The sequence below is a fragment of the Dendrobates tinctorius genome, unplaced genomic scaffold (assembly GCF_039654945.1).
Source record: "Dendrobates tinctorius isolate UK_male_01 unplaced genomic scaffold, ASM3965494v1 ptg000430l, whole genome shotgun sequence".
NCBI classification, from domain to species: domain Eukaryota; kingdom Metazoa; phylum Chordata; class Amphibia; order Anura; family Dendrobatidae; genus Dendrobates; species Dendrobates tinctorius.
In genome coordinates this window covers 288,584-313,989 of record NW_027362093.1, presented here as the reverse complement: position 1 = coordinate 313,989, position 25,406 = coordinate 288,584, and the positions used below count along the sequence as shown (strand labels likewise).

At 44.9% G+C, this 25,406-nt stretch overlaps 3 protein-coding genes across 3 annotated transcripts; all 3 read left to right on the top strand.

Moving 5' to 3' along the window:
* Positions 1–261: 261 nt before the first annotated feature.
* LOC141076803 (gastrula zinc finger protein XlCGF66.1-like) lies at positions 262–880 on the top strand. The gene is made up of 3 exons (XM_073564113.1): positions 262–351; positions 481–657; positions 740–880. Exons 1-3 carry the CDS (start codon positions 274–276, stop codon positions 878–880), a joined length of 396 nt encoding a protein of 131 aa, XP_073420214.1. The 5' UTR covers positions 262–273.
* A 3,895-nt stretch (positions 881–4,775) lies between these two features.
* On the top strand, positions 4,776–6,204 carry LOC141076820 (uncharacterized). Its single transcript, XM_073564128.1, has one exon. The coding sequence runs from the start codon at positions 4,943–4,945 to the stop codon at positions 6,137–6,139; it is 1,197 nt and encodes a 398-aa protein (XP_073420229.1). The 5' UTR covers positions 4,776–4,942; the 3' UTR covers positions 6,140–6,204.
* Positions 6,205–8,144: 1,940 nt separating this feature from the next.
* LOC141076802 (uncharacterized) lies at positions 8,145–23,923 on the top strand. The gene is made up of 3 exons (XM_073564112.1): positions 8,145–8,216; positions 16,982–17,072; positions 22,918–23,923. The coding sequence occupies exons 1-3, from the start codon at positions 8,145–8,147 to the stop codon at positions 23,856–23,858; spliced, it is 1,104 nt and encodes a 367-aa protein (XP_073420213.1). The 3' UTR covers positions 23,859–23,923.
* The last annotated feature ends 1,483 nt before the right edge of the window (positions 23,924–25,406 follow it).

The window sequence follows — 25,406 nt, the reverse complement described above, 5'->3', positions numbered from 1 at the left end:
TGTTCAGCTGCCGACTCCGAGGAGGAAACTGCTTGTTGTCTGTGGCCTAAATATATAGGTTTTATTAGTAGATGTCAGGGGAGAAAACTAAACCCTGTAAGATAATAAATCTCCTCATATGTTTCCCTTATTATCTCCAGTAATTGTATTATTACACAGGATTCTTATGATGTTACATCGGATCATCTTCTTCTCATTCAGGTCTCTACAATATCGGATCCTCTCAGTGAAGATCTTTTATAGAAGAGAATTTTCCTGATTTACCCATCAAGGATGGATATGGACAGAGACAAGATGGCGGAGATGATATTACACCTCACCCTAGAGATCCTCTTCCGTCTCACTGGAGAGGTGAGAGATTCTAATGACCTCACATTACATCATTCTTATCTATGGGAATAACAGATGGAAAGAACTGGAGAGGTGAGGACTCTGGGAATGTCTGTAGTGAGATTTATTACTGTGTCTCTCCATAACCAGGATTACACAGTGGTGAAGACCTCTAGTGATCGCTGTCAGGACCCTGTGTCTGAGGGATGGGGAAGACCCCTGAGCCCAATCACGGGGCCTCCACCTCACCCCCTGATCCATGAGGACATCAATAACCAGAAGATCCTAGAACTCCTCTACAAGATGATTGAGCTGCTGACTGGAGAGGTGACACTGCTGGGAATGCTGGGACATTATACAGTAACACTATGAAGGGATCGGGGGATGACGGTATCATTGTATGTGTCAGGTTCCTATAAGGTGTCAGGATGTCGCTGTCTATTTCTCCATGGAGGAGTGGGAGTATTTAGAAGGACACAGAGATCTGTACAAGGACGTCATAATGGAGGTTCCCCAGCCCCTCATATCACCAGGTAATAGACAGGACTAAATACACACGGCCTATAGTTATCTGTATGTAGAGAATGAATTCAGTCCCTGTATGTGTTTCCTCCAGATCTATCCAGTAAGAGGACAACACCAGAGAGATGTCCCCGTCCTCTTCTTCCACAGGACTGTAACCAAGAAGATCCCAGTGCTCCTCAGGATCATCAGGTAGATGGAGAGAAGGTGTCAGGAGATCTCCCCTATGATGTGTAGACGGCTGTGAAGGTCTTGTGCTCAGTCTTGTTTTATCTCATCATACTCTTCTTTGAACTTGCTCCCACTTTCAATGTTTTTTTTAAATGTGGTGCCCAGAACTGGACACAGTGTTCCAGAAGAGATCTGACCAAGAAGGAGAAGACGAGAATAATTATTTGACGTGATGTAGACTCTATACTTCTCTTAATACATCACAGAACTTGTGTTGGCAGTGGATTACTCACGATTCTCTTCAAGCGTGTGACAACAGAACTTGCTTATTCAGGAACAATCAGGAATAGGGATGAGCGAGTATACTCGTTAGGATTCAGTACTCGGCGAGTAATGCGGTACTCAAATCCTGGCGAGTAAATTTCACTACTCGCCTCGCAATATTCAGCACAGCCTGCACAGTCCCTGCACAGTCCCAGCCCATCACACACACACCGCCCATTACTCGCATTTCCCATAGAGTTATATTTGACTCGCTATTCGTTACAAGTACTCGAGTATTAGGAGCTACTCGTAACGAGTACAGCGAGTCCGAGTATTTCACTACTCGCTCATCCCTAATCAGGAGCAATATATGATAAGCTTAATAGATCAGGAATAAATCATTTGAGTGTCTCTATCTGCAGCATCTACAGCAGGCTGCTTCTCTCATACACAGACACAGCAGGAAAACAGGAAATACAGTCACATGCTCTCCCTGTGTGAGCCTCTGGGAGGTTTTTTTTTTAAAACTTTATAAACAGCATACAAAACTAGCAACTAAACACTCATAGACAGGAATGGAGTTGTTGCACTAAACATATTCCAACAACTTGTATAATGAGAACGGTGGAGATGGCAGGATTAGAGCTGATCATAGATGGGACTTCTCCATCTGTCGGTGACTTTTACAATATTTGTTTCAGGGTGAAGATCTGACCCATATTAATACTACAGAGACATATGTGAGGGATGATGAGCGGTGTAAAGAGGAGATTCCCACATATGACTACCCAGGTGAGTAGTAACCACTGAATGCAGAGAAGTCACAGATTCCTCTCAGTCACCGGCTGTGGCTGCTTTATCGGTGGTGTAGTCCGGCCGTATTACCATGATCACCATTTTGCCTCTAGATCACAACATTCTCCTCCACCCAAAACTGTTCAAATGACTTTGGGCATTGAAAGCCCTTTTCTATAGAACTTACAGCGTGGAGGATCCACTTGGTATTAGAAGACGCTGACCGTTACCTGCCCAGATCTGTAAACTATAAAGCCAAATGACAGCGTACGTAGAATGTGCTGACAAGATAGAAACTCACTTGTAGAAAAACATTATGATAGGTCTGTAAGAGAAAGCGGAGGGTAATGATGCTGTTGGCTTCCTAGAATCCTGAGATCTAATTTCAGGGCTGAAATCTCATCTCCAGAGATCTTGATACCGAGATCTCCATCTGCGCATGCGCTGCCCCCCAGCGGCCATGTTCACGGAGTCTACGCACAGGACATCCGGGGGGCTCTGGCCTTTTATGAAATGTTGACAGAGCCCCCCACAGTGGCAAACACCCCGGGCAGCAGCGCCAGGCACTTCAGCAGCACCAAACACTCGCAGCGGCGCACTGCACATTGGACACCCCCTCATCCCACCCTGTGGCCTGCAGCATCACCCCACTCCTGCCTCCTCCAGCAGCGACACTGGGACCCCACTTCACCACAGCAATAAGATGCATGGATTATGAGAAGCACCACCATGTTATTAAAAAATAATTTTCATATTTTTCTCCTCACAATTTGGGGTGCGTCTAATAATCCGGAGCGTCTTATAATCCAAAAAATACGGTAACATTTTTTTATTCTAGTTCTTTTTGTACAGGTTCATTTTGTATGGTAGTCTGATGATTGTGGGATCGGCCTGCCTCACTTATGTGAGTCTGCAACTACCTGGTAGCCTTTAAAATAAGGTCTCCATTACCTCTGCCTGAGATCTAAATTTAAGACACCTCAGCTCTGCACTATTATAAAAATGCTCTGTGAATGTCTAATATTTCTTCTTGAAACTCATCTGATGGAAAATATTGGCCCTTACGATAGTTTAGATTGCCAAGAGCCACCGAGCCCCAAACTATAATTACCCAGAGAGTGTTCACCAGAATAATAGGAAACAAATGGACCTTACAAATTATTCTCCAATGTCTCTTGAATCCAACAATCCCCTATATATGGTTGTACACTACTTTCTGGGCACATGGTAGGGGTAAGAAAGGAAGGAGCGCCATTTAGCTATTCGTACACAGATCTTGATGGAATAGTTTGCAGACACTATGTATTGGGAGCACTGTTAGTGATCACCTGGCAGATGAAAAGATGGCCACCACGAGAAGGCTTGGCTCTATCTACTCTATTTTCCAGATCCCAATGATTGCCTTGCTTATCATCCTTTAACCCCTCCACATGAATCTGGACTTACACAGAGACCCCTAGGCTTGGGCCATGGTGTTACCTGCTACTCTGTGGAGTGAGATGGCAAGAAGAATAGTCAGGTAGTTGGTCATAACCAGGAGGGCAGAGAAAGTACAAAATCAGAAGACACAAGTGTAGTCAGTAAGCGGGCTGGGATTACACCAGGAAACAAATACACCAGCTGAGCACAGAGGACTGAACCAGAGGAGAACAAGGCGGTATCTGGCAGATTCCGGGAATAGGCTTCAAGCTTTAGTAGGGTTTGGTGCTTTCTAATTGGCTTAAGCAGGTAGCAGATTGCTACCAGATTGCTGGACAGCACATAAACCCATACTGCCAGGCTGGATGAAACTACTGGTCTCAGGCACCCTAATCTTAGCGGCTGGACAGAGCCAGCACCCCCCAGAGCTTCTGGTTTTGAAGTCTCTTCTATTACCAGCAACGCCTGCACCATAAATAAGGCGCTGCTTGGTGATGGAATCAAACATCGCAGGAGCAGATTCCAGTGGAGAGGGGACACACCATCTGCAGATGCCCTAATATAACACAATTACAGGAAACTAAAGCAGTAGAAATCCCCATAAAGTGGCTCCATTATGGAAATTATAACCCTCAGTGAATTATTCTATGGGAGTAGTGACACTTTACGGAAATTAGCTCGCACTGGATGTTGCAACATGAAAATTGCACATTTGCCATTTTATTATCCAACACATAATGCCCGGATTGTGCTCCAGGAAACACACACCGTAAATTAAGTGGGTTCGTCTCACTATAGTAATGCCACATATATGGATGCTAAATATGGTTTGGGCGCACTGCAAGGCTCAGAAGAGAGTGGATATTTGACTTTGGGAGAGGGATATTGCTGGATCGGTTTATGGAAGCCATGTTGCTTTTCAAGAGCTTTTGAGCCACAAATATTGTGGAAACCTTTTGGTTTTCCTCTGACAGATGATGGACCTTAGTGGTGTCTTGTGTTTCCGTGAGATGAGTAGATATGTTATTGGTATAATTTTTACCTATATAACATTGTTTGTTGGTTTTTTATTCCATGTTTGGGAAGCAGAATGAACAAACCATTGAACACCATGATGCACTGGTTCATGCTATGAGGCTTTCGATTAGACTGTGAACTGTCATTGTCTTGGTGAATAATTTAATATTTTTAAAAAGCTTGTATTTTTATGGACAGCTTAAGTAGAAATGTTCAAAAGTATAAAATTTGAGGATATTTTATTCAAAATTATTAATTGGTTTTATTTTTAGCAGATGACTGTACCAGGAGATCAGAGGGAACGCTGACATCTTCAATTTTTAAATCTGATGATCTTGAGATCTCACAGGATACAATTGAAGTTAATGCTATTACTCCAGATATATCATCATCCCTTCACAGCAAAGATCTGTCATCTGATCCTATGAAACAGGTCCCATCTTTTGGCTCATTACCAACTACTAAGGAAAATCAAGGTCACAATATAAGCATTAAAAAATTAATTGATTCTAAAGGAAAGGAGCCATTTTCAGATTCAGAATATGGAAATAGTTTTCTTGAAAAGACTTTTCTTAAACATGAAAAAATTCACATAACAGAGAATAGAATTTCCTGTTCAGAATGTGGGAAGTGTTTTAGCGAGAAATCAAATTTGGTTAGGCACCAAAGAACTCACACAGGGGAGAAGCCTTTTTCATGTTCAGAATGTGGGAAATGTTTTGGACGTAAATCACTGCTTGTTAATCACCATAGAACTCACACGGGGGAGAAGCCTTTTTCCTGTTCAGAATGTTGGAAATGTTTTATCCAGAAATCAGATTTGGTTAGGCACAAAAGAACTCACACAGGTGAGAAGCGTTTTTCCTGTTCAGAATGTTGGAAATGTTTTATCCAAAAATCAGATTTGGTTAAGCACCAAAGAACTCACACAGGGGAGAAGCCTTTTTCTTGTTCAGAATGTGTGAAATGTTTTACCGAGAAATCAACTCTTGTTACACATCAGCGAACTCACACAGGGGAGAAGCCTTTTTGCTGTTCAGAATGTGGGAAATGTTTTAACTGGAAATCAGATTTGTTTAAGCACCAAAGAACTCACACTGTGGAGACGCCTTTTTCCTGTTCAGAATGTGAGAAATGTTTTGCAAAGAAATCAGATTTGGTTAAGCACCAGAGAACTCACACAGGGGAGAAGCCTTTTTGCTGTTCAGAATGTGGGAAATGTTTTAACTGGAAATCAGATTTGGTTAATCATCACCATAGAACTCACACAAGGGAGAAGCCTTTTTCCTGTTCAGAATGTGGGAAATGTTTTAAGTGGAAATCAGATTTGGTTAAGCACCAAAGAACTCACACAGGGGAGAAGCCTTTTTCCTGTTCAGAATGTGGGAAATGTTTTAACCTGAAATCAAATTTGTTTAAGCACCAAAGAACTCACACAGGGGAGAAGCCTTTTTCCTGTTCAGAATGTGGGAAATGTTTTAACCTGAAATCAAATTTGTTTAAGCACCAAAGAACTCACACAGGGGAGAAGCCTTTTTCCTGTTCAGAATGTGGGAAATGTTTTGTGAAGAAATCATCTCTTCTTAGTCACCAAAAAACTCACACAGGGGAGAAACCTTAATCATGTTCTTAATGTGGGAAATGTTTTCTACCGAAATCAACTCTTAATAAACATCAGGGAAGTCATACAGGGAGAAGCTTTTTTCATGTTCAAAATGTTGGAAATATTTTAACTCAAAATTGTATCTTCTTAAAGATGTTGACCATTACTAGGACAACCCCTTGTCATTCCTCATGTTTGGCTATGTTAAAATTAAAACTCTCATTGTACGAGAATGGTCAGTACTAAATGTCATGATCCAGGACGGGGTTTCGCTTTGGCCCGTCCTGATCAGACTTGGGGTTAATTGTTCCGCCTCTCTGGCAGAGGGCGGCTATTTAATGCTCACTGGACCTAGGTCCGGTGTCAGTTATACTCCTGCCCTCGGCTGAGTGCTTCCCCTGGCACACACTCATCACCATGTCCTCAGCCATACGCATCTGATCAGGTTCATCATAAATATGCCCCAGGGCCTCAAAAAATGCATCCACATTCATATGCTCAGGGGCTGTGGTCGAAAGGGAGAAAGCCCAAGCTTGGGGGGCTCCCCTTAACAGAGACATAATGACCCCCACTCTCTGACCTTCATCCCCAGAAGAGTGTGGTCTCAATGAAAAAAAAAGCTTACAGCCCTCCTTGAAAAATCTGAATTTCTTTTTAGCTCTAGAAAAGGTATCTGGTAACTTAACCGGAGACTCAGGGGAAACTAATGTCACATCCCGAGCCCCCGATGAGAATACCCCCTGCACAGTGTCAGCGATCAGCTGCTGAGACTGAGCCAGGACTCGTTCTCCAAGGAGTTTCTTAGACATCTGAGTCAGGTGCCTCACCTGCTCAGAAAGAGCGTGCATAGGATCCATCACATACACAGGAGAAGGGGAGCAGAGAAAAAAAATGGTAACGGTCAGTTATAATGTCAGAAACACCGCACTACACTTGCTCACTGAGCCAGTGCGCGTGTCCTGAGTACAGAAACAGTGCTAAAAGATACCTGTGGAGCAGGGCAGCAGATGTGACAATGCGTGCTTCAAACAATTGGTGTCAGGGTCCAGTCAGCGCCGGAAAGTAAAAATGCACAGGACCTGAGGACGCAGAAGTTAGCAATCTGGCACAGGACCTAAGGTCTTGTGACTGCAAGGGGGCGGGGCTTAGCGTCCTGCTTTCAGATATGAGAAGACACCATACAACAACTCAGAGTCGGGCAAAACGAAGGTCACACACAGTACGGGCAAATGAGGCACAGGAGGGACAAACAGACGGGTGGTCAGACAAAGCCAAAGGTCATACACAAGAGGGCGACGTTGTACCAAGGGAACGAGCAGAGAGAAGTCGGGTCACAAGCAGAGAGTCATACATGAGAGGTATCGCAGTACAAGAGGGGCAGGCAGAACTCGTAACATGGACAGAACCGAATCAAAACCACACAAGCAAGATATCAGGCACAAGGCACACGTACGCACAAGGTCAACTAACTCAGCCGAGGGCAAGAGTATAACTGACACCGGACCTAGGTCCAGTGAGCATTAAATAGCCGCCCTCTGCCAGAGAGAGGCAGAAACAATTAACCCCCTGTCTGATCAGGACGGGCCAAAGCGAAACCCCGTCCTGGATCATGACACTAAATATATTGAACAGCCATGTCAGACTGAGCTGCCATCTTAGAAAAACTTTCGCTAACTAACTTTGCAGCTAATGAGATGACCTTATGGGAGCTCTAGCCAGAATGGAGACATAAACTGACACCAAAGCCATTAGCAGGTATGGTTGGCATACACAAGGGTTAATAGGAGTAGCTGCAGGGCATTGTGAGAGTAAGTAATGGTGTCATATGGTAGTAAGTAGTGTCTGTGATGAGGACAATGCAGTAGTCAATATGTGAAATACTCCTAAATATTGTCATTTTGTGTTATCACTTTCTTTAGTATTCTAGAATACATGTCTTTCCCTGCAGTATGAGGTTATCATGTATACACCTTTTATCACTATATGTAGTTTGTTTGTCTAACCATATATATAAAAAGCCCAAATGAGGTCCTCCATATATTCAGAAGTAGAAGTCAACAACATGGCCTACAAACGTTACTCCCATAAACAACATGTCAGTATGAAATATATCTGTATTTCAACAAAACACATAAAAAATGTAAAAAGAAGAGATTATGCAGAGAAAAATCATCAGGTATGTATATAAAACGTATCTAAATCTGCCCCAAAATATAGTTTAGAAAAATCCTTTACACATATAATTGTAAGTGGAAAGTCCATATGGAAGAAGTATAACAATTATATCGCTTATCACCCTATATCATTACATATCTCAGGTGTAAGGTCTCCGCCGAATGGTCAATTCACAATAAACCCAGATACAAAGAATATATAGAACGGGTTTACAATCCACACAGGAATAAATATTACATTGTAGACTCATAAAGTGACAGTGCTCATGGAAACATTCAAAAAATAGTACAAACAATGAATGTTATAAAGCCGATTCCATAGGGCATGTGTGGCATTATGGGCATGACCCGGTCACGGCTTCACATGGAGTCTTCATTGCTGGTGCATAAATCCAGAAGCAGCAGAACTGGGCAAACTGCACATTACCCGCGTTTCTCTTGTAGAAACGCGTTTCTGAGGAAGCATTACAAGAGAAACGTGCTTAAAAGAGCGCCTCTGGGTAATGGAATCCTCCCTATAGATCGGTCCTGTCTGTGTGTGCCTCTTTGGTATGTGGACACTGTGGGGTTCGCCACGTTCTCCTGCTTCTTGATTTGTGCACTAGCAATGAAGACTCTATGTGAAGCAGTGACCGGGTCACAATACTATTTTGTCCTCACACTCACTCCCTGTGATTGTGTGATGTGTCTGGCCTAAGAGAGACAATCAGCAAGTGGGTTATAAATTAGGGTATAAATATAATATAAATGATCAAATATATTGTAGTTCCCCCTTCTTTCTCTCCCATAAGAAGATTCTTGCCGGTAGAATCAGCGCGGATGAGCACCTACTGTGCGCTCTCCCTGGCCACAATTCCCCATCTTACTTCCATCCTCACCCTTTCCCCCTAGTCATGTTTTCCCATCTAGATATATATCTACCATCCGACTATAGTGATAAGCTATCTGCAGATTAATGATATACTATATTGGTCTGTTGTTCCTGGAGGATAGCTTCTGCTCCACTAGATACCATTGATAAGATACATGGTGCTTCACGTCCAGTATTTATGGTGAATAACATATATTATTATGGGCAGTTGTTCTTTGAGATCGGTAGATTTAACATATGTCAAACTAAAAAGCGGGTCTGTAATATCCCGAAATTTCAAAGGTTCTGGTTACAATCGATAACTTCCTTGTCAATTCCTGAACCAGGTGGGAAAATTATATTTCCACATTATTAAAACCAAGCCAGGTATATATTGAGCCTAATATGAAAAACTTACCCATCAACATTTTCTCTTTTCTTCTTTTTTCCATAAATTCCTTGATATTCCTACTTTTTAGTTTTTTAACAGGACATCGGGGCCCATATGTCCTAGAACCCATGTTTCTCTCTGTGGCCCTAGTACACTGTGCTACTGGTCTCCGGTCCATACTGCTATTTGTGAGCAGAACGGATTCCCAAAATATTGAACTCCGTTCACCTCACTTTCTGAAGTGATGCAGCATTCAGTTTGTGAAAATTGAGCTTATAATTATTTTAATTTTAACAATTAGAATAAAATCTACATAAAATTAACATTGTTATAAATATTTATACATTTAAATAGCCACAAAAATACACATCAGTAGATAAGAAATTATTCAAACATTTATTCTGGACCTCATAATTTTGACCCTGGCATCTTACCTCTCTGGTTTCCTGTCCATGACCCTGATATCTTACCTTTCTGGTTTCCTGTCCATGATCCTATTATCTTACCTTTCTGGTTTCCTGTCCATGACCCTGGTATCTTACCTTTCTGGTTTCCTGTCCATGACCCTGGTATATTACCTCTCTGATTTCCTGTCCATGACCCTGGTATATTACCTCTCTGGTTTCCTGTCCATGACCCTGGTATATTACCTCTCTGGTTTCCTGTCCATGACCCTGGTATCTTACCTCTCAGGTTTCCTGTCCATGACCCTGGTATATTACCTTTCTGGTTTCCTGTCCATAACCCTGGTATGTTACCTCTCTGGTTTTCTGTCCATGATCCTGTTACCTTACCTTTCTGGTTTCCTGTCCATGATCCTGGTATATTACCTCTCTGGTTTCCTGTCCATGATCCTGGTATCTTACCTCTCTGGTTTTCTGTCCATGACCCTGGTATATTTCCTCTCTGGTTTTCTGTCCATGACCCTGGTATATTACCTCTCTGTTTTTTTGTTCATGACCCTGGTATATTATCTCTCTGGTATCCTGTCCATAACCCTGGCATATTACCTTTCTGGTTTCCTGTCCATGACCCTGGTATATTACCTCCCTGGTTTCCTGTCCATGATCCTGGTATCTTACCTCTCTGATTTCTTGTCCATGACCCTGGTATCTTACCTCTCTGGTTTCCTGTCTATGATCCTGGTATCTTACCTCTCTTGTTTCTTGTCCATGACCCTGGTATATTATCTCTCTGGTTTCCTGTCCATGATCCTGGTATATTACCTCTCTGGTTTCCTGTCCATGATCCTGGTATCTTACCTCTCTGGTTTTCTGTCCATGACCCTGGTATATTTCCTCTCTGGTTTTCTGTCCATGACCCTGGTATATTACCTCTCTGTTTTTTTGTTCATGACCCTGGTATATTATCTCTCTGGTATCCTGTCCATAACCCTGGCATATTACCTTTCTGGTTTCCTGTCCATGACCCTGGTATATTACCTCCCTGGTTTCCTGTCCATGATCCTGGTATCTTACCTCTCTGATTTCTTGTCCATGACCCTGGTATCTTACCTCTCTGGTTTCCTGTCTATGATCCTGGTATCTTACCTCTCTTGTTTCTTGTCCATGACCCTGGTATATTATCTCTCTGGTTTCCTGTCCATAACCCTGGCATATTACCTTTCTGGTTTCCTGTCCATGATCCTGGAATCTTACCTCTCTGGTTTCCTGTCCATGGCCCTGGTATATTTCCCTTCTGGTTTCCTGTCCATGACCCTGGTATCTTACCTCTCTGGTTTCATGTCCATGACCCTGGTATCTTACCTCTCTGGCTTCCTGTCCATGACCCTGGTATCTTACCTCTCTGGCTTCCTGTCCATGACCCTGCTATATTACCTTTTTAGTTTCCTGTCCATGACCCTGTTACCTTTCTGGTTTCCTGTCCATTACCCTGGTACATTACCTTTCTGGTTTCCTGTCCATGACCCTGGTACATTACCTTTCTAGTTTCCTGTCCATGACCCTGGTACCTCTCTGGTTTCCTGTCCATGACCCTGGTACATTACCTTTCTAGTTTCCTGTCCATGATCCTGGTACCTTTCTGGTTTCCTGTCCATGACCATAGTAGTTTGGGGGACATGAAGGACTTGTTTTTATTATCTTTGTATTCTGCTGTTTGTGAGGTAGGATGTAGAAAAAGACAGCAATTCTGCTGTTTTCTATTATGTGACTGTACGGCCCCTTAACACGACCTGTCATGTTTTTCAACAATGCCATGTGTCCCCTATTTGACTTATGGTGCTGCTCTCATGTCCATATTTTCCCAGCAGCAGAGAGTTACAAAGAGCCAGTACAAGTCTATGGGTCCATGTAAACATGCCGTCCGTGTGCCGTACATATGCCGCCCGTGTGCTGTACATGTGCCATCCATATGTTGTACGTGTGCTGTCCGTTTGCCGTCAATGTGCTGTACATGAGCCGGCGTGTGCGGTCCGTGTGCTGTACATGTGCCGTCTGTGTGCTGTACATGTGCCGTCCGTGTGCCATACATGAGCCGTCTGTGTTTAGCATGGAAAGTATATGAGAAGCTTTGTAATTCCATTTCCATTATCCATACGGATGACCAAGATCAGAGTCTCATTATCCCGAGTAGAGAAGCTCCAGGGACAAAGACCCCGTCTGGTCCTAACACGCTGGGGGCCCGGAGTATCCAGCCACGAGGCCTGGATTCTCTCACTTGTGGCCCCTATGTTTCTTGTAGAATAAATCCCTTTCTCACACAGTCCTTTAGTAATTACTCTGTGACCGAAGCTGGGGGTATATGGGTGTATACAGCATACAGGGGTCTGTGACCGAACCTGGGGGTATACGGGTGTATACAGTGTACACAGGGGTCTGCTACCGAAGCTGGAGATATACGGGTGCATACATCTTACACAGAGGGGTCTATGACCGAAGCTGGGGGTATACGGGTGTATACAGCGTACACAGGGGGGTCTGTGACCAAAGCTGGGGGTATACAGGTGTATACAGCGTACACAGGGGTCTGCGACCGAACTTGGGTGTATACAGTGTACACAGGGTTCTGCGACCAAAGCTGGGGGTATACGGGTGTATACAGCATACACAGAGTGGTCTGCGACCAAAGTTGGGGGTACACGGGTGTATACAGAGTACACAGAGGGGTCTGCGACCGAAGCTGGTGGAATATGGGTGTATACAGCATACACAGAGGGGTCTGTGACCTAAGCGTGGGGTATATTGGTGTATAAAGCATACAAACAGGGGTCTGAGACCAAAGCTGGGGGTATATGGGTGTATACAGAGTGAGAGATGCACGGTCTGTGACCGAAGCTGGGGGTATACGGGTGTACACAGTGTACACAGGGGTCTGCCACCGAAGCTGGGGGTATATGGATGTATACAGAGTACATAGAGGGCTCTGTGATCGAAGCTGTGGGTATACGGGTGTATACAGCATACAGAGAGGGATCTGTGATCAAAGCTGGTGGTATACGGGTGCATACAGCATACACACAGGGGTCTGAGACTGAAGCTGGGGGTATATAAGTGTATACAGTGTGAGAGACGCGGGGTCTGTGATAGAAGCTGGGGGTATACGGGTGTACACGGGTCTGCGACCGAAGCTGGGTGTATACAGCGTACACAGAGGAATTTGTGACCGAAGCTGGGGGTATACGGGTGTATACAGCATACACAGGGGTCTGTGCCCGAAGATGGGGGTATACGGGTGCATACAGCGTACACTGAGGGGTCTGCAACCCAAGCTGGGGGAATACAGGTGTATACAGCATACACAGGGGTCTGTGCCCGAAGATGGGGGTATACGGGTGTATACAGCGTACACTGAGGGGTCTGCGACCGAAGCTGGGGGTATACGGGTGCATACAGAGGGGTCTGCGACCGAAGCTGGGGGTATACGGGTGTATACAGTGTACACACAGGGGTCTGTGACAGAAGCTGGGGGTATATGGGTATATACAGCATACACACCGGGGTCTGAGACTGAAGCTGTGGGCATACGGGTCCATACAGCGAACACAGAGGGGTCTGCGACCGAAGCTGGGGGTATACGGGTGTATACAGAGTACACAGAGGGGTTTGCAACTGAAGCTGGGGGTATACGGGTGTATACAGTGTACACAGAGGGGTCTGTGACAGAAGCTGGGGGTATATGGGTATATACAGCATACACACCGGGGTCTGAGACTGAAGCTGTGGGCATACGGGTCCATACAGCGAACACAGAGGGGTCTGCGACCGAAGCTGGGGGTATACGGGTGTATACAGAGTACACAGAGGGGTTTGCAACCGAAGCTGGGGGTATACGGGTGTATACAGTGTACACAGAGGGGTCTGTGACTGAAGCTGTGTGTATACGGGTGTATACAGCATACACACAGGGGTCTGAGACTGAAGCTGGGGGTATAGGGGTGTATACAGTATACACCACAGGGGTCTGCGACTGAAGCTGGGGGTGTATGGGTGTATACAGTGTACATAGGGGTCTGCGACCAAAGCTGGGGGTATACGGAGCACACTGAGGGTCTGCGACCGAAGCTGGGGGAATACAGGTGTATACAGCGTACACAGGGGTCTGCACCCGAAGATTGGGGTATACGGGTGTATACAGCGTACACTTGTAGGAGGAAGAGTCCCCGCTGTGTGTCCGGGCCAGAACCAAGAGGGCCGTCACCAAGGTTCCTAGGAAGTCTGTTTCAGGGGGACACAATTAGGAGACGGACCGCAGAGACTTCTAGAAAGGTTGGGGGAGGAGTTACTATAAAAGGGGCTGAGGACGCCAGCAGGAGTCAGTTGACGCAGCAGGGGAAGAGACGCGAGGAAGCTAGAGGGTGCCAGAGAGCCAGAGCAATAGTCTATACCAGAGACCAGAGGGAAGAGCAGCGACAGGCGAGACAGAAGTAGGACTCACTGTGCACAGAAAGGAGGTGGCACCGAGCCGTCCAGCCGAGGAACACCGACCGCCAGCCCGCAGCTGCGGCCTGTCTGCTGCAGCCTGCGGCCGTCGCCACTTCACTCCAGCCAGCAGCTGCGGCCTACCCGCTGCTGTCCGCGGACTGTCCGCTGCCGCCCGCGGCCGACGCCGCTTCACTCCAGCCCGTGGCTGCGGCCTGTCCGCTGTCGCCCGTGGCAGCCGCTGCCTCACTCCGGCCCGCAGCTGCGACCGGCCTGCAGTCACTTGAGGCAGCCACTGCACGTTCCCATCTCGAGGCTTTTGCCTCCGCTTTCCGGCCCCCAGACAACGCCATACTGCCTCCGCCGGGGGGCATAATGCCGGAGAACCCTTCCAGGGCCTGGGCGTAGGAATGCCCGAAGTCTATGCCAGATCTTCGTCGGCTGGGCCCAGCGGCTGAAACGCCGAAGCATCATCGACCATCGCTCTGCCGGATGACAGAGAGGATAAGTGACACCTTGTAGTCAAGGACCCGTAGTCGGCAATACGGCCGCCCTATAGTCACCGGTCTTTGCCAGATTAGTCATGTTCGCATTATCAGTGTATTCTTGTGTTGATCCCTGCGAGGATAATTACTGTTAGCTAGTTTGGTTGCTCTAGATAGCCCCTATAGGCATCTTCACATATAAAAGTTACATCTTAAAGTCCAAGCCGTCTCACGCCTCGTCACTGCATCCCGCGTGCCTGCGAGTGCTACACACTGAGGGGTCTGCGACCGAAGCTGGGGGTATACAGAGTACACAGAGGGGTCTGTGACTGAAGATGTGGGTATACAGAATACACAGAGGGGTCTGTGACTGAAGATGGGGGTATACAGAGTACACAGAGGGGTCCAAACAAATGCGCCTCCGCTCCGTACACACACGGCTCCGCTCCGTACACCTCGTACTCACACGCGGCTCCGCTCCGTACACCTCGTACACACATGGCTCTGCTACATCCACCCTGTAAACCCCTCCTGACCCCACACATAAACTTCCCCTCATCCAGCACCATGACAACCAGCACAGCAGAGTCCTGCCCACACTGAGGCCCCTGATCATGTGACCCCTGACTCCTCCCCTCCTGTGACCTCATCACAGGTCCTGTGCGCACAGAGCAGCTGTAGAAATCTCCGGCCTCGGGGGTCTCACCAGACTTCGCTCTTTTCTTGCAGGGGCCGCAGTGGATTTCATCCTGGATCCATAGAGCTGAATAGAGGAGCGATGTTCCTTCACTCTGATGGGAATTGATGGTGACGTTGATGAGTCTATGAGGAACGTGTTCAGCTGCCGACTCCGAGGAGGAAACTGCTTGTTGTCTGTGGCCTAAATATATAGGTTTTATTAGTAGATGTCAGGGGAGAAAACTAAACCCTGTAAGATAATAAATCTCCTCATATGTTTCCCTTATTATCTCCAGTAATTGTATTATTACACAGGATTCTTATGATGTTACATCGGATCATCTTCTTCTCATTCAGGTCTCTACAATATCGGATCCTCTCAGTGAAGATCTTCTACAGAAGAGAATTTTCCTGATTTACCCATCAAGGATGGATATGGACAGAGACAAGATGGCGGAGAGGATGTTACACCTCACCCTAGAGATCCTCTTCCGTCTCACTGGAGAGGTGAGAGATTCTGATGACGTCACATTACATCATTCTTATCTATGGGAATAACAGATGGACAGAACTGGAGAGGTGAGGACTCTGGAAATGTCTGTAGTGAGATTTATTAATGTGTCTCTCCATAACCAGGATTACACAGTGGTGAAGAAGACCTCTAGTGATCGCTGTCAGGACCCTGTGTCTGAGGGATGGGGAAGACCCCTGAGCCCAATCACAGGGCCTCCACCTCACCCCCTGATCCATGAGGACATCAATGACCAGAAGATCCTAGAACTCATCTACAAGATGATTGAGCTGCTGACTGGAGAGGTGACACTGCTGGGAATGCTGGGACATTATACAGTAACACTATGAAGGGATTGGGGGGATGACGGTATCATTGTATGTGTCAGGTTCCTATAAGGTGTCAGGATGTCGCTGTCTATTTCTCCATGGAGGAGTGGGAGTATTTAGAAGGACACAGAGATCTGTACAAGAACGTCATAATGGAGGTTCCCCTGCCCCTCACATCACCAGGTAATAGACAGGACTAAATACACACGGCCTATAATTATCTGTATGTAGAGAATGAATTCAGTCCCTGTATGTGTTTCCTCCAGATCTATCCAGTAAGAGGACAACACCAGAGAGATGTCCCCGTCCTCTTCTTCCACAGGACTGTAACCAAGAAGATCCCAGTGCTCCTCAGGATCATCAGGTAGATGGAGAGAAGGTGTCAGGAGATCTCCCCTATGATGTGTAGACAGCTGTGAAGGTCTTGTGCTCAGTCTTGTTTTATCCACCAGTATTATATGTTTTATACTTGTGTAATGAGAACGGTGGAGATGGCAGGATTAGAGCTGATCATAGATGGGACTTCTCCATCTGTCGGTGACTTTTACAATATTTGTTTCAGGGTGAAGATCTGACCCATATTAATACTACAGAGACATATGTGAGGGGTGATGAGTGGTGTAAAGAGGAGATTCCCACATATGACTACCCAGGTGAGTAGTAACCACTGAATGCAGAGAAGTCACAGATTCCTCTCAGTCACCGGCTGTGGCTGCTTTATCGGTGATGTAGTCCGGCCGTATTACCATGATCACCATTTTGCCTCTAGACCACAACATTCTCCTCCACCCAAAACTGTTCAAATGACTTTGGGCATTGAAAGCCCTTTTCTATAGAACTTACAACCAATTACATTGCTTTTGATCCTAAGGAATTCAGATTACTGCACAATCTCTCCTGAAATGGGGAGCAATATTATTTTCTCTAATCTTCTGGTCAGGATCCATAGTAGCTCCAATGGTCCACCATAAGTGAGGGCAACTCTGGTTTACTGTTGTGTAATTTGTATTTGTAGTTTCCAGTTAATGAGATTCTCGTGCTCTGGGGCGGGGCTGTGGGTGGGGCTGTGGGCGGGGCTTTATGTGGTGCTCTGATTACATATTCATCTGTGTTGGCTTATGACAGGTCGCTGATCCCTCACTGACCTGCCCCCATTATTACATAATGCATATAATAGCATTGATATTATTGTTGATAATGCCTATAATATTGTGGCTATTGTGAGGCTTAGAAAAAAAAATTACATCCAGCACAATGTCACCGGTGATGGCGGCGCCTGCGCAGCAGCCTCTATATCAACTATATCAAATTTTTTTTGTTAGGAAGTTATAAGGGTTAAAAGTTAAACAGCGATTTCTCATTTTTCCAACAAAATTTACAAAACCATTTTTTAGGGAGCACCTCACATTTGAAGTGAGTTTGGGGGGTCAATATGACAGAAAATACCCAAAAGTGACACCATTATAAAAACTGCACCCCTCAAGGTGCTTAAAACCACATTCAAGAAGATTATTAACCCTTCAGGTGCTTCACAGGAATGAATGGAATGTGGAAGGAGAAAATAAACATTTACTTTTCTTTCACACAAATTTTCCTTTAGACCTAATTTTTTTACTTTCGCAAAGGTAACAGGAGAAAATGGACGATACATTTTGTTGTGCAATTTCTCCTGAGCATGCCGATACCACATATATGGGGAAATCTACTGTTTGGGCGCACGGCAGGGCTCAGAAGGGAAGGTTCGCCATTTGACTTTATGAATGTAAAATATGTGGGAATAATTAGTGGTTGCCATGTCGTGTTTGTCGAGCCCCTGATGTGCCTAAACAGTGGAAACCACCAACAAGGGACCCCATTTTGGAAACTAGACCCCTTAGGGAACTTATCCAGATGTGTATTGAGCACCTTGAACCCACAGGTGCTTCATAGAAGTTTATAACGTAGAGCCGTGGAAGTAAAAAAAAAATAACATTTTTCACAAATCTTTTTAGCTCCATATTTTACATTTTCATAAGGGTAACGGGAGAAATTGCTCCATAACAGTTTGTTGTGCAATTTCTCCTGAGCTCGCCGATACCCCGTATGTGGGAGAATACTACTGTTTGGGCGCATGGCAGAGCTCGGAAGGGAAGGAGCGCCATATTGGAGAGCAGATTTTGCTGGAATTGTTTGTGGGTGACATGTCACTTTGTCAGAGCCCATGAGGTGTCAGAACAGCATAAGCCCCCAAAAGTGACTGCATTTTACCCAATACTTCCCTGAATGAATTCTTCTAGTGGTGCAGTGAGCATACTGACACCACTGCTGTTCCATAGAAAATTATACCATTGACAGTGAAGAAAAAATAATTACTGTATTTTTCGGACTATAAGATGCACCCCAAATTTTCAAAAGGAAAATAGGGGAGAAAAATGTGCAAAATGGGGGTCCATCTTACATCCGAATTCAGCTTACCGGGGGGGTGGAATCAGCACAGGTGCAAGAGTGGTCACAGACGTTGTTCGGTGGTCCAGGCTGGTGCGGTGGCCTCCGGAAACTCCCATTCCAGGCTTGTGTGGCAGTGGTTCTCTGTGCTTGGGTGGAAGTGCTCTGCGCTGGGTCGGCAGCGCTGCACCTGTGGAGGCGGCAGCACTCTGTGCTGGGGCAGCGGCACTCTGCTGCGTTGGGGGCTTTGCAGCCATTTTGTCAAAGCCTTAGGCCCCTGCAGCTCCATTGATGTGATGGCCTCCGGGAGAATGGCAGCTGGGGGCGGCACATGCTCAGATTTATATCTCGGCAACGAGATCTCGGGGGCGAAATCTGAATCTGAGCATGCGCCGTTCACAGCGGCCATTTTTCTGGAGACCACCGCATCACAGCAATGGAACTGCGTGGGTCTCTGGACTTTGACAAAATTCCAGTGGAGCCCTCCACGCAGCACAGAGCGCCGCCGCCACAGCATTTGTAAGTATATTCCTACTATAAGACTCATCCCCATTTCCCCACAAAATTTTTTGGGAAAAAGTACGTCTTATAGTCCTAAAAATATGGTACATTTTTATCACTAAAATGTTGTTTTAACCCCAGATATTACATTGGAAATTAGGTAGATAGGTAAATGGTCACTACACCCATAGATGAATTCTCAGAGGGGTGTCATTTCTAAAATGGGGTCACTTCAGGAGGATTCTGCTGTTGTGGCACTTTGGAGAGCCACTAAGTGCCAGAACAACAGAATCCCCCCTGAAGTGACGCCATTTTGGAAATGACACCCCTCTGCGAATTCATCTATGGATATAGTGACCATTTTCACTACAAGGATGAATTCCAGAAACACGTAGTGGAAGTTTCAGAGCAAAAATTGCAAAAATGTCATTGTAGTGCCCAATATATTGTGCCCAGCTTGTGTCTCTGGAGACCTCCCCCCACCTACCCCCGGAAATTGTTAAGTCAGCTCCACTCAAATGTGTCTGTCACTAAATAATCCAAATGCTTGAATGTCAAAACAGTTCAAAAATGTGGTTCTGTGTGGAAGATTGTAAAGCAGTCATGGAGGCATAAGGCCGGCAATGATGGGCATTGTGGGTAATAATAGCGGGGATCATGCCTCATTCCTCTCTAGGAACATACACGACATCTTCTCTGGGGGTTCTTTCTTGTTTCAGTTACTGGGATGAGTGCAATAAAATGTCGCTCAGTGAGTCTTCTCACATCTTCAGATTCTAAAGGATTGGCGGGGACAAAATTTTCAAAAACAAGATTTTCAGTGACCTTTTCCTGATAATCAAGGAAAGTAACACAAAAGAATTATATGTGGCCACCTGAAACAAATACATGACTAACTTTTTATACCAGATCTATGATTTTCTTGATACCTGGTATGGCTGTAGAACCTGATCTGCAAGGTCCACACCCCATATATTTGTTGTAGTCAATGACAGACACAGGTTTTGGAGTAGTGGATCCCTGTTGGTCTGCAGTGGCCCTTGTGGTATCTGTGTGGATCGAGCTCAGGATAAAAATATCTTTTTTATCCTTATACTTAAGGGCAAGCAGCTCTCCATTGCGTAAAGCCCCTGACTGCCCCTTTTCGGAAATTTTCTTTGACCAATGATTCTGGAAACTCCTGATGGTTTTTGCGAATGGTCCCACAAGCCCCTATGTTATGTTCAACCAGACTTTTAAATAGAGGTATGCTGGTGTAGTAGTTGTCAACATATAGAATGTAGCCTTTTTGTAAAAAAAAGGCTCAAAACCATTTTTCCAGATGTCCCCAGATAAGTAGGGCATCCTGGTGGGTTTAGTTGGCTGTCTTTCCCCTCATAAATGTGAAAAGCTGATGTGTATCCGGTTGAACTCTCGCACATTTTATAGAGCTTTATTCCGAACCTTGCCCTCTTAGAAGGAATAAATTGCTTGAGGTGCAGTCTTCCCTTGAATTTTACAAGGGACTCATCAATGGAAATGTTTTCTGTTGGGGTGTAGAGCTTTAAGAACTTTTCTGTCAAGTTTCCGATGATGGGTCTGACTTTGAATAGTCTTTCGTGTTCTGGGGCATTTCTGGGCAGGCACTGACTATTGTGATTAAAATGCCAAAACCTCATGAGCATCTCATAACGGGTCCTAGGAAGAATGGCAGAAAACATAGGGGTGGCTTGAACAAGCCGGTTGGACAAATAGGACCGAATGCTTGTTTTTTAACAAGCCCCATAGTGAATGTAAGTCCTAAAAATGTTTTCATTTCTAGGATATTAGTTGGTGTCCATAAATTTGACCTAGCATAATAGGATTGTGGATTCTGGCTGATGAATTGGGACACATCTGGGAAATGCTACATCAAGAGGCAAAGCCCCTTGGACATTGGTGTGCGCCAATTCACGAGCACTAGGGACAGCGCTAGTACTGGGCATTGTTCCCTGAGTTGGAGACATTTCTCCAGAAGCGCTATTTGTCCTTCTTGTTGTACTGGTCCTTGTGTGTGAGGATGGACCAGAATCACTGCTCATTTCTGAGCTATCACTGTCGCTGCTACTAAAGCCCTCGAAATCCACATCACCATCTGACACTGCACTTTCTTCACTGTCAGAACATAAAAGTGTATAAGCCTCCTCTGCGCTATAATACTGACGGGCCATTTCATTCATTTTTTTTTTTCCTGGAAATAGAAAACATTGACGTGACCAAATTATTGGGGAGACAATTGAGAAATGCCTAATTCTTTAGCATAACCCTAACTTTAGAATAAACACTAACTTTAGCCCCAACACTAACCCTAACTATAGCACTAACCCTAACCTGCCTTATCTGTGTTTGTACTTTGTAGCACAATCGCTGACTGACACAGCTGTTGGCAGCAGCACTTGTAACACTGTTTCTCCTTTAATCTCTCACTGACAGGAGATCTGAAGAGAAACAGCGTTTTTATGGGGCAGATCGCCCGGGAAAGTTCGCTGCTACAACAAACTTTCCTAGTGATTTGTCTCATTGGCTGATGTGACACTGATGTCATAAGGACCTGTACCGATCAGGTCTCAATGAAGTAGGAGGTCACAGGAAGCATTTTGGGGTGGAATCCCCTAGTTATAAGGTACGTGGGGTCCCGATGAGCACAAAACTGCCGACCGTAGACAAACGACTGCGCTGCACAAAGTCCTGCTTGCGCCGGCGTTTATCTACCATTGGCGGTCATGAACCGATTAAGTTAAGGCCTATTTCATGAGTTTTAATTGTTTAAAAATTCTGTGGAAGCCTGGCTGAAAAGCAATGTCAGACTTTCATTTGTTCATTGTCATAGATTTTTGATTTATTTCTACTTTTGTCAGATTAAAGTTCTGTGACCATTGTGGGTTTATCTGTCATTAAACGAGGGGTACCAACAATTTAGACCACATGTGTAGGAGGAGTGAATATTTTGACTCCACAGCCACTTTCTGGAAATTAACACGCAGTGGATGTTGGAAAGTGAAAATTACACATTTGCCATTTTATTACCCAGCACATAGTGCCCAGATTGTGCTCCAGGAGACACCGCAAATTAAGTGGATTCTTCTCACTATAATATTGCTAAATACAGGGATCCTAGATGTTGTTTGCGCACACTGCAAGACTCCGAAGTGAGAGCAGATTTTGCTGGATTGGTTTATAGAAACTCTGTTGCTTTTCAGCAGCCTTTGAGCCACTAATAGTGCGGGAACCTCTGTTTTTCCATTGACAGATGATGGACCTGAGTGGGGACTTGTTTTTTTTGAGATGAGAATTGGTATTATTTTCACCTACATAACATTGATTGGTTTCTTTATATTTGATATTTGGGAGGCAGAATGAACCAACAGTTGAACACCGCACACTACTGGTTCATCCAACAAGGTTTTCTATTACACTGTGAACTGTCATTGTCTTGGTAATTAATTAAAGTTTTTTACATAGCTTGCCATTTTTATGGACAGTTTAAGTAGAAACGTTCAAAGATATAAAACTCCAGGATATTTTATTAAAAATAATTGTTTTATTTTATTTTAGCAAATGACTGCATCAGGAGATCAGAGGGACAGCTGACATCTTCAACTTTTAAATCTGATGATCTTGAGATCCTACAAGATACAACTGAAGTGATTGCTATTACTCCAGATATACCATCATCTATTCACAGCAAAGATCTGTCATCTGATCCTATGAAACAGGTCCCATCTTGTGATTCATTACTGACTACTAAGAAAAATCAAAGTCACAAAAGAGGCAATAAAAAACAAACTGCTCCTAAAGCAAAGAAGTCTTTTTCCTGTTCAGAATGTGGGAAATGTTTTAAACAGAAATGGAATCTTGATATACACCAAAGATCTCAAACAGGAGTGAAGCCTTTTTCCTGTTCTAAATGTGGGAAATGTTTTGCACATAAATCAGTGCTTGTTACTCACCATAGAGCTCACACAGGGGAGAAGCCTTTTTCCTGTTCAGAATGTGGGAAATGTTTTGCACGTAAATCACTGCTTGTTACTCACCATAGAACTCACACAGGGGAGAAGCCTTTTTCCTGTTCAGAATGTGGGAAATGTTTTAAACAGAAATGGAATCTTGATATACACCAAAGAACTCACACAGGAGAAAAGCCTTTTTCCTGTTCAGAATGTGGGAAATCTTTTAACCAGAAAGGGAATCTTAATGAACACCAAAGAACTCACACAGGAGAGAAGCCTTTTTCCTGTTCTAAATGTGGGAAATGTTTTGCACATAAATCAGTGCTTGTTACTCACCATAGAGCTCACACAGGGGTGAAGCCTTTTTCCTGTTCAGAATGTGGGAAATGTTTTGCACGTAAATCACTGCTTGTTACTCACCATAGAACTCACACAGGGGAGAAGCCTTTTTCCTGTTCAGATTGTGGGAAATATTTTAACCAGAAAGCGCTTCTTGTTAGACATCAGAGCAGTCACACAGAGGAGAAGCCTTTTTCATTTTCTTAATGTGGGAAATATTTTACTTGGAAATCAACTGTTATTAAACATCAGAGACGTCACATAAAGAAGAAGCCTTTTTTATGTTCATAATGTTGATATAGTTTTAACGGCGAGTACTCTGGCAACTGTGCTCTGCTTGTGAGCAACGCATTATGTCCCTGCCATGTGCTGCTTACAAGCATAAAGCAGTTGCTGGTATCAGAGCAGGATTCAGCAAGGGAGTGCCGGGTAGGTAAGTGTAATGCTTTTTTTTAATGTTTTGTGATGGGGCCATGGATACCAGGATGGGGGCCGATTATAAGGATTGAGCTATGCATTCCAGGACTGGAATGGGGGGCCAGTCATACCCGAATAGTGATGGTGCCCTGCATACCAGGATAAGGATGGGGGCCATGCATACTACGATGAGATGGGGCACTGCATACCAGGAGCGGGATGGGGCCAATCATGCCAGAATAGGGATGGGACCCTGCATACTAGGACAAGATGGGGGCCCTGCATACCAGGATAAGGATGAGGACCATGCATACTATGACAAAATGGGGGCTCTGCATACCAGGATAAGGATGGGGCCATGCATACTAGGATAGGGATGAGGGATCTATGTATACCAAGGTAGGGATGAGGGGGCCATGTGTTATGAATGAGTCACCGGAGGAGGAAAAAACAAAACTGCAAGCTAAGTCCAGAAAACCTTAGAGGTTGGTAGCTAGCGGATTGCAGACCCCTGAGCCTATTCACAACAACTAACAGTAGCCGTGGAGCGTTCCTACGGTGGTCCTAGATGCCTCTTCATAGCTGGAGATCTAAATAAGCCTAAAGAAAGAAAGGGGAAATCTAAACTGCCCCAGAGCAGACCCCAAAGCAATAGACAGCCCCCAACATGTATTGTCAGTGAAAACAGATGAAAACACAGACAGAAAGACAGGCAGAGCAAACAATGGGGCCCAACTAACTAGATAGGAAAGGACAGAAAAGATGCTGGCTGCAATCCGCAAAAACCCTACCAAAAATGTCTCAACACGTCTGATAGGAAAAACGGCTCTGAAGTCACTAGACTTCAAAATCCCTATATCAGCACTCCGATATATTCTGAAGACAGAGCAAAAGAGATTTGACCGATCAGGGACAAAAATGGAAATTCAGTAGAGCCCCAGCCGGGGCTGGCAGAACACAAAACTAAGCAAATCAGACAAAATCTCATGGAACAATAACAGAGCAAAACTTAGCTTTTGGAGACAGGAACTGAACTGGAGGCCAGAGCTCAGAGCAGAGAAATCACCAGCAACCCTACAAGGCTGCCTTATATCCACTCAGAGATTCCGGATGTCCAATCGCAATCCACCTGTTCAGGTGACAGGTTTCTCCCATCCAAATCAGTTTCACCACCTCCTTTCACCAGTAGAGGGAGTTCATCGGACATCAAAGGTGAACGAGAAAATGAGCTCACAACAGTACCTCCCCCTTGAGTAGGGGTCACCGAACCCTCATCCACGCCACCAGGCCGATCAGGATGGGCCTGATGAAAAGCACGAACCAATCTTTCGGCATGAA

What these genes read in the sequence shown, in the direction of transcription:
- LOC141076803 (XM_073564113.1), top strand. Translation starts at nt 274, where the DNA reads ATGGATATGGACAGAGACAAGATGGCGGAGATGATATTACACCTCACC. An exon ending in TCTTCCGTCTCACTGGAGAG is followed by an intron (nt 352 to 480) that starts GTGAGAGATTCT and finishes CTCCATAACCAG; the next exon opens with GATTACACAGTGGTGAAGAC. An exon ending in TTGAGCTGCTGACTGGAGAG is followed by an intron (nt 658 to 739) that starts GTGACACTGCTG and finishes TGTATGTGTCAG; the next exon opens with GTTCCTATAAGGTGTCAGGA.
- LOC141076820 (XM_073564128.1), top strand. Translation starts at nt 4,943, where the DNA reads ATGAAACAGGTCCCATCTTTTGGCTCATTACCAACTACTAAGGAAAAT.
- LOC141076802 (XM_073564112.1), top strand. Translation starts at nt 8,145, where the DNA reads ATGAGGTCCTCCATATATTCAGAAGTAGAAGTCAACAACATGGCCTAC. An exon ending in GTTACTCCCATAAACAACAT is followed by an intron (nt 8,217 to 16,981) that starts GTCAGTATGAAA and finishes TATTTGTTTCAG; the next exon opens with GGTGAAGATCTGACCCATAT. An exon ending in TCCCACATATGACTACCCAG is followed by an intron (nt 17,073 to 22,917) that starts GTGAGTAGTAAC and finishes ATTTTATTTTAG; the next exon opens with CAAATGACTGCATCAGGAGA.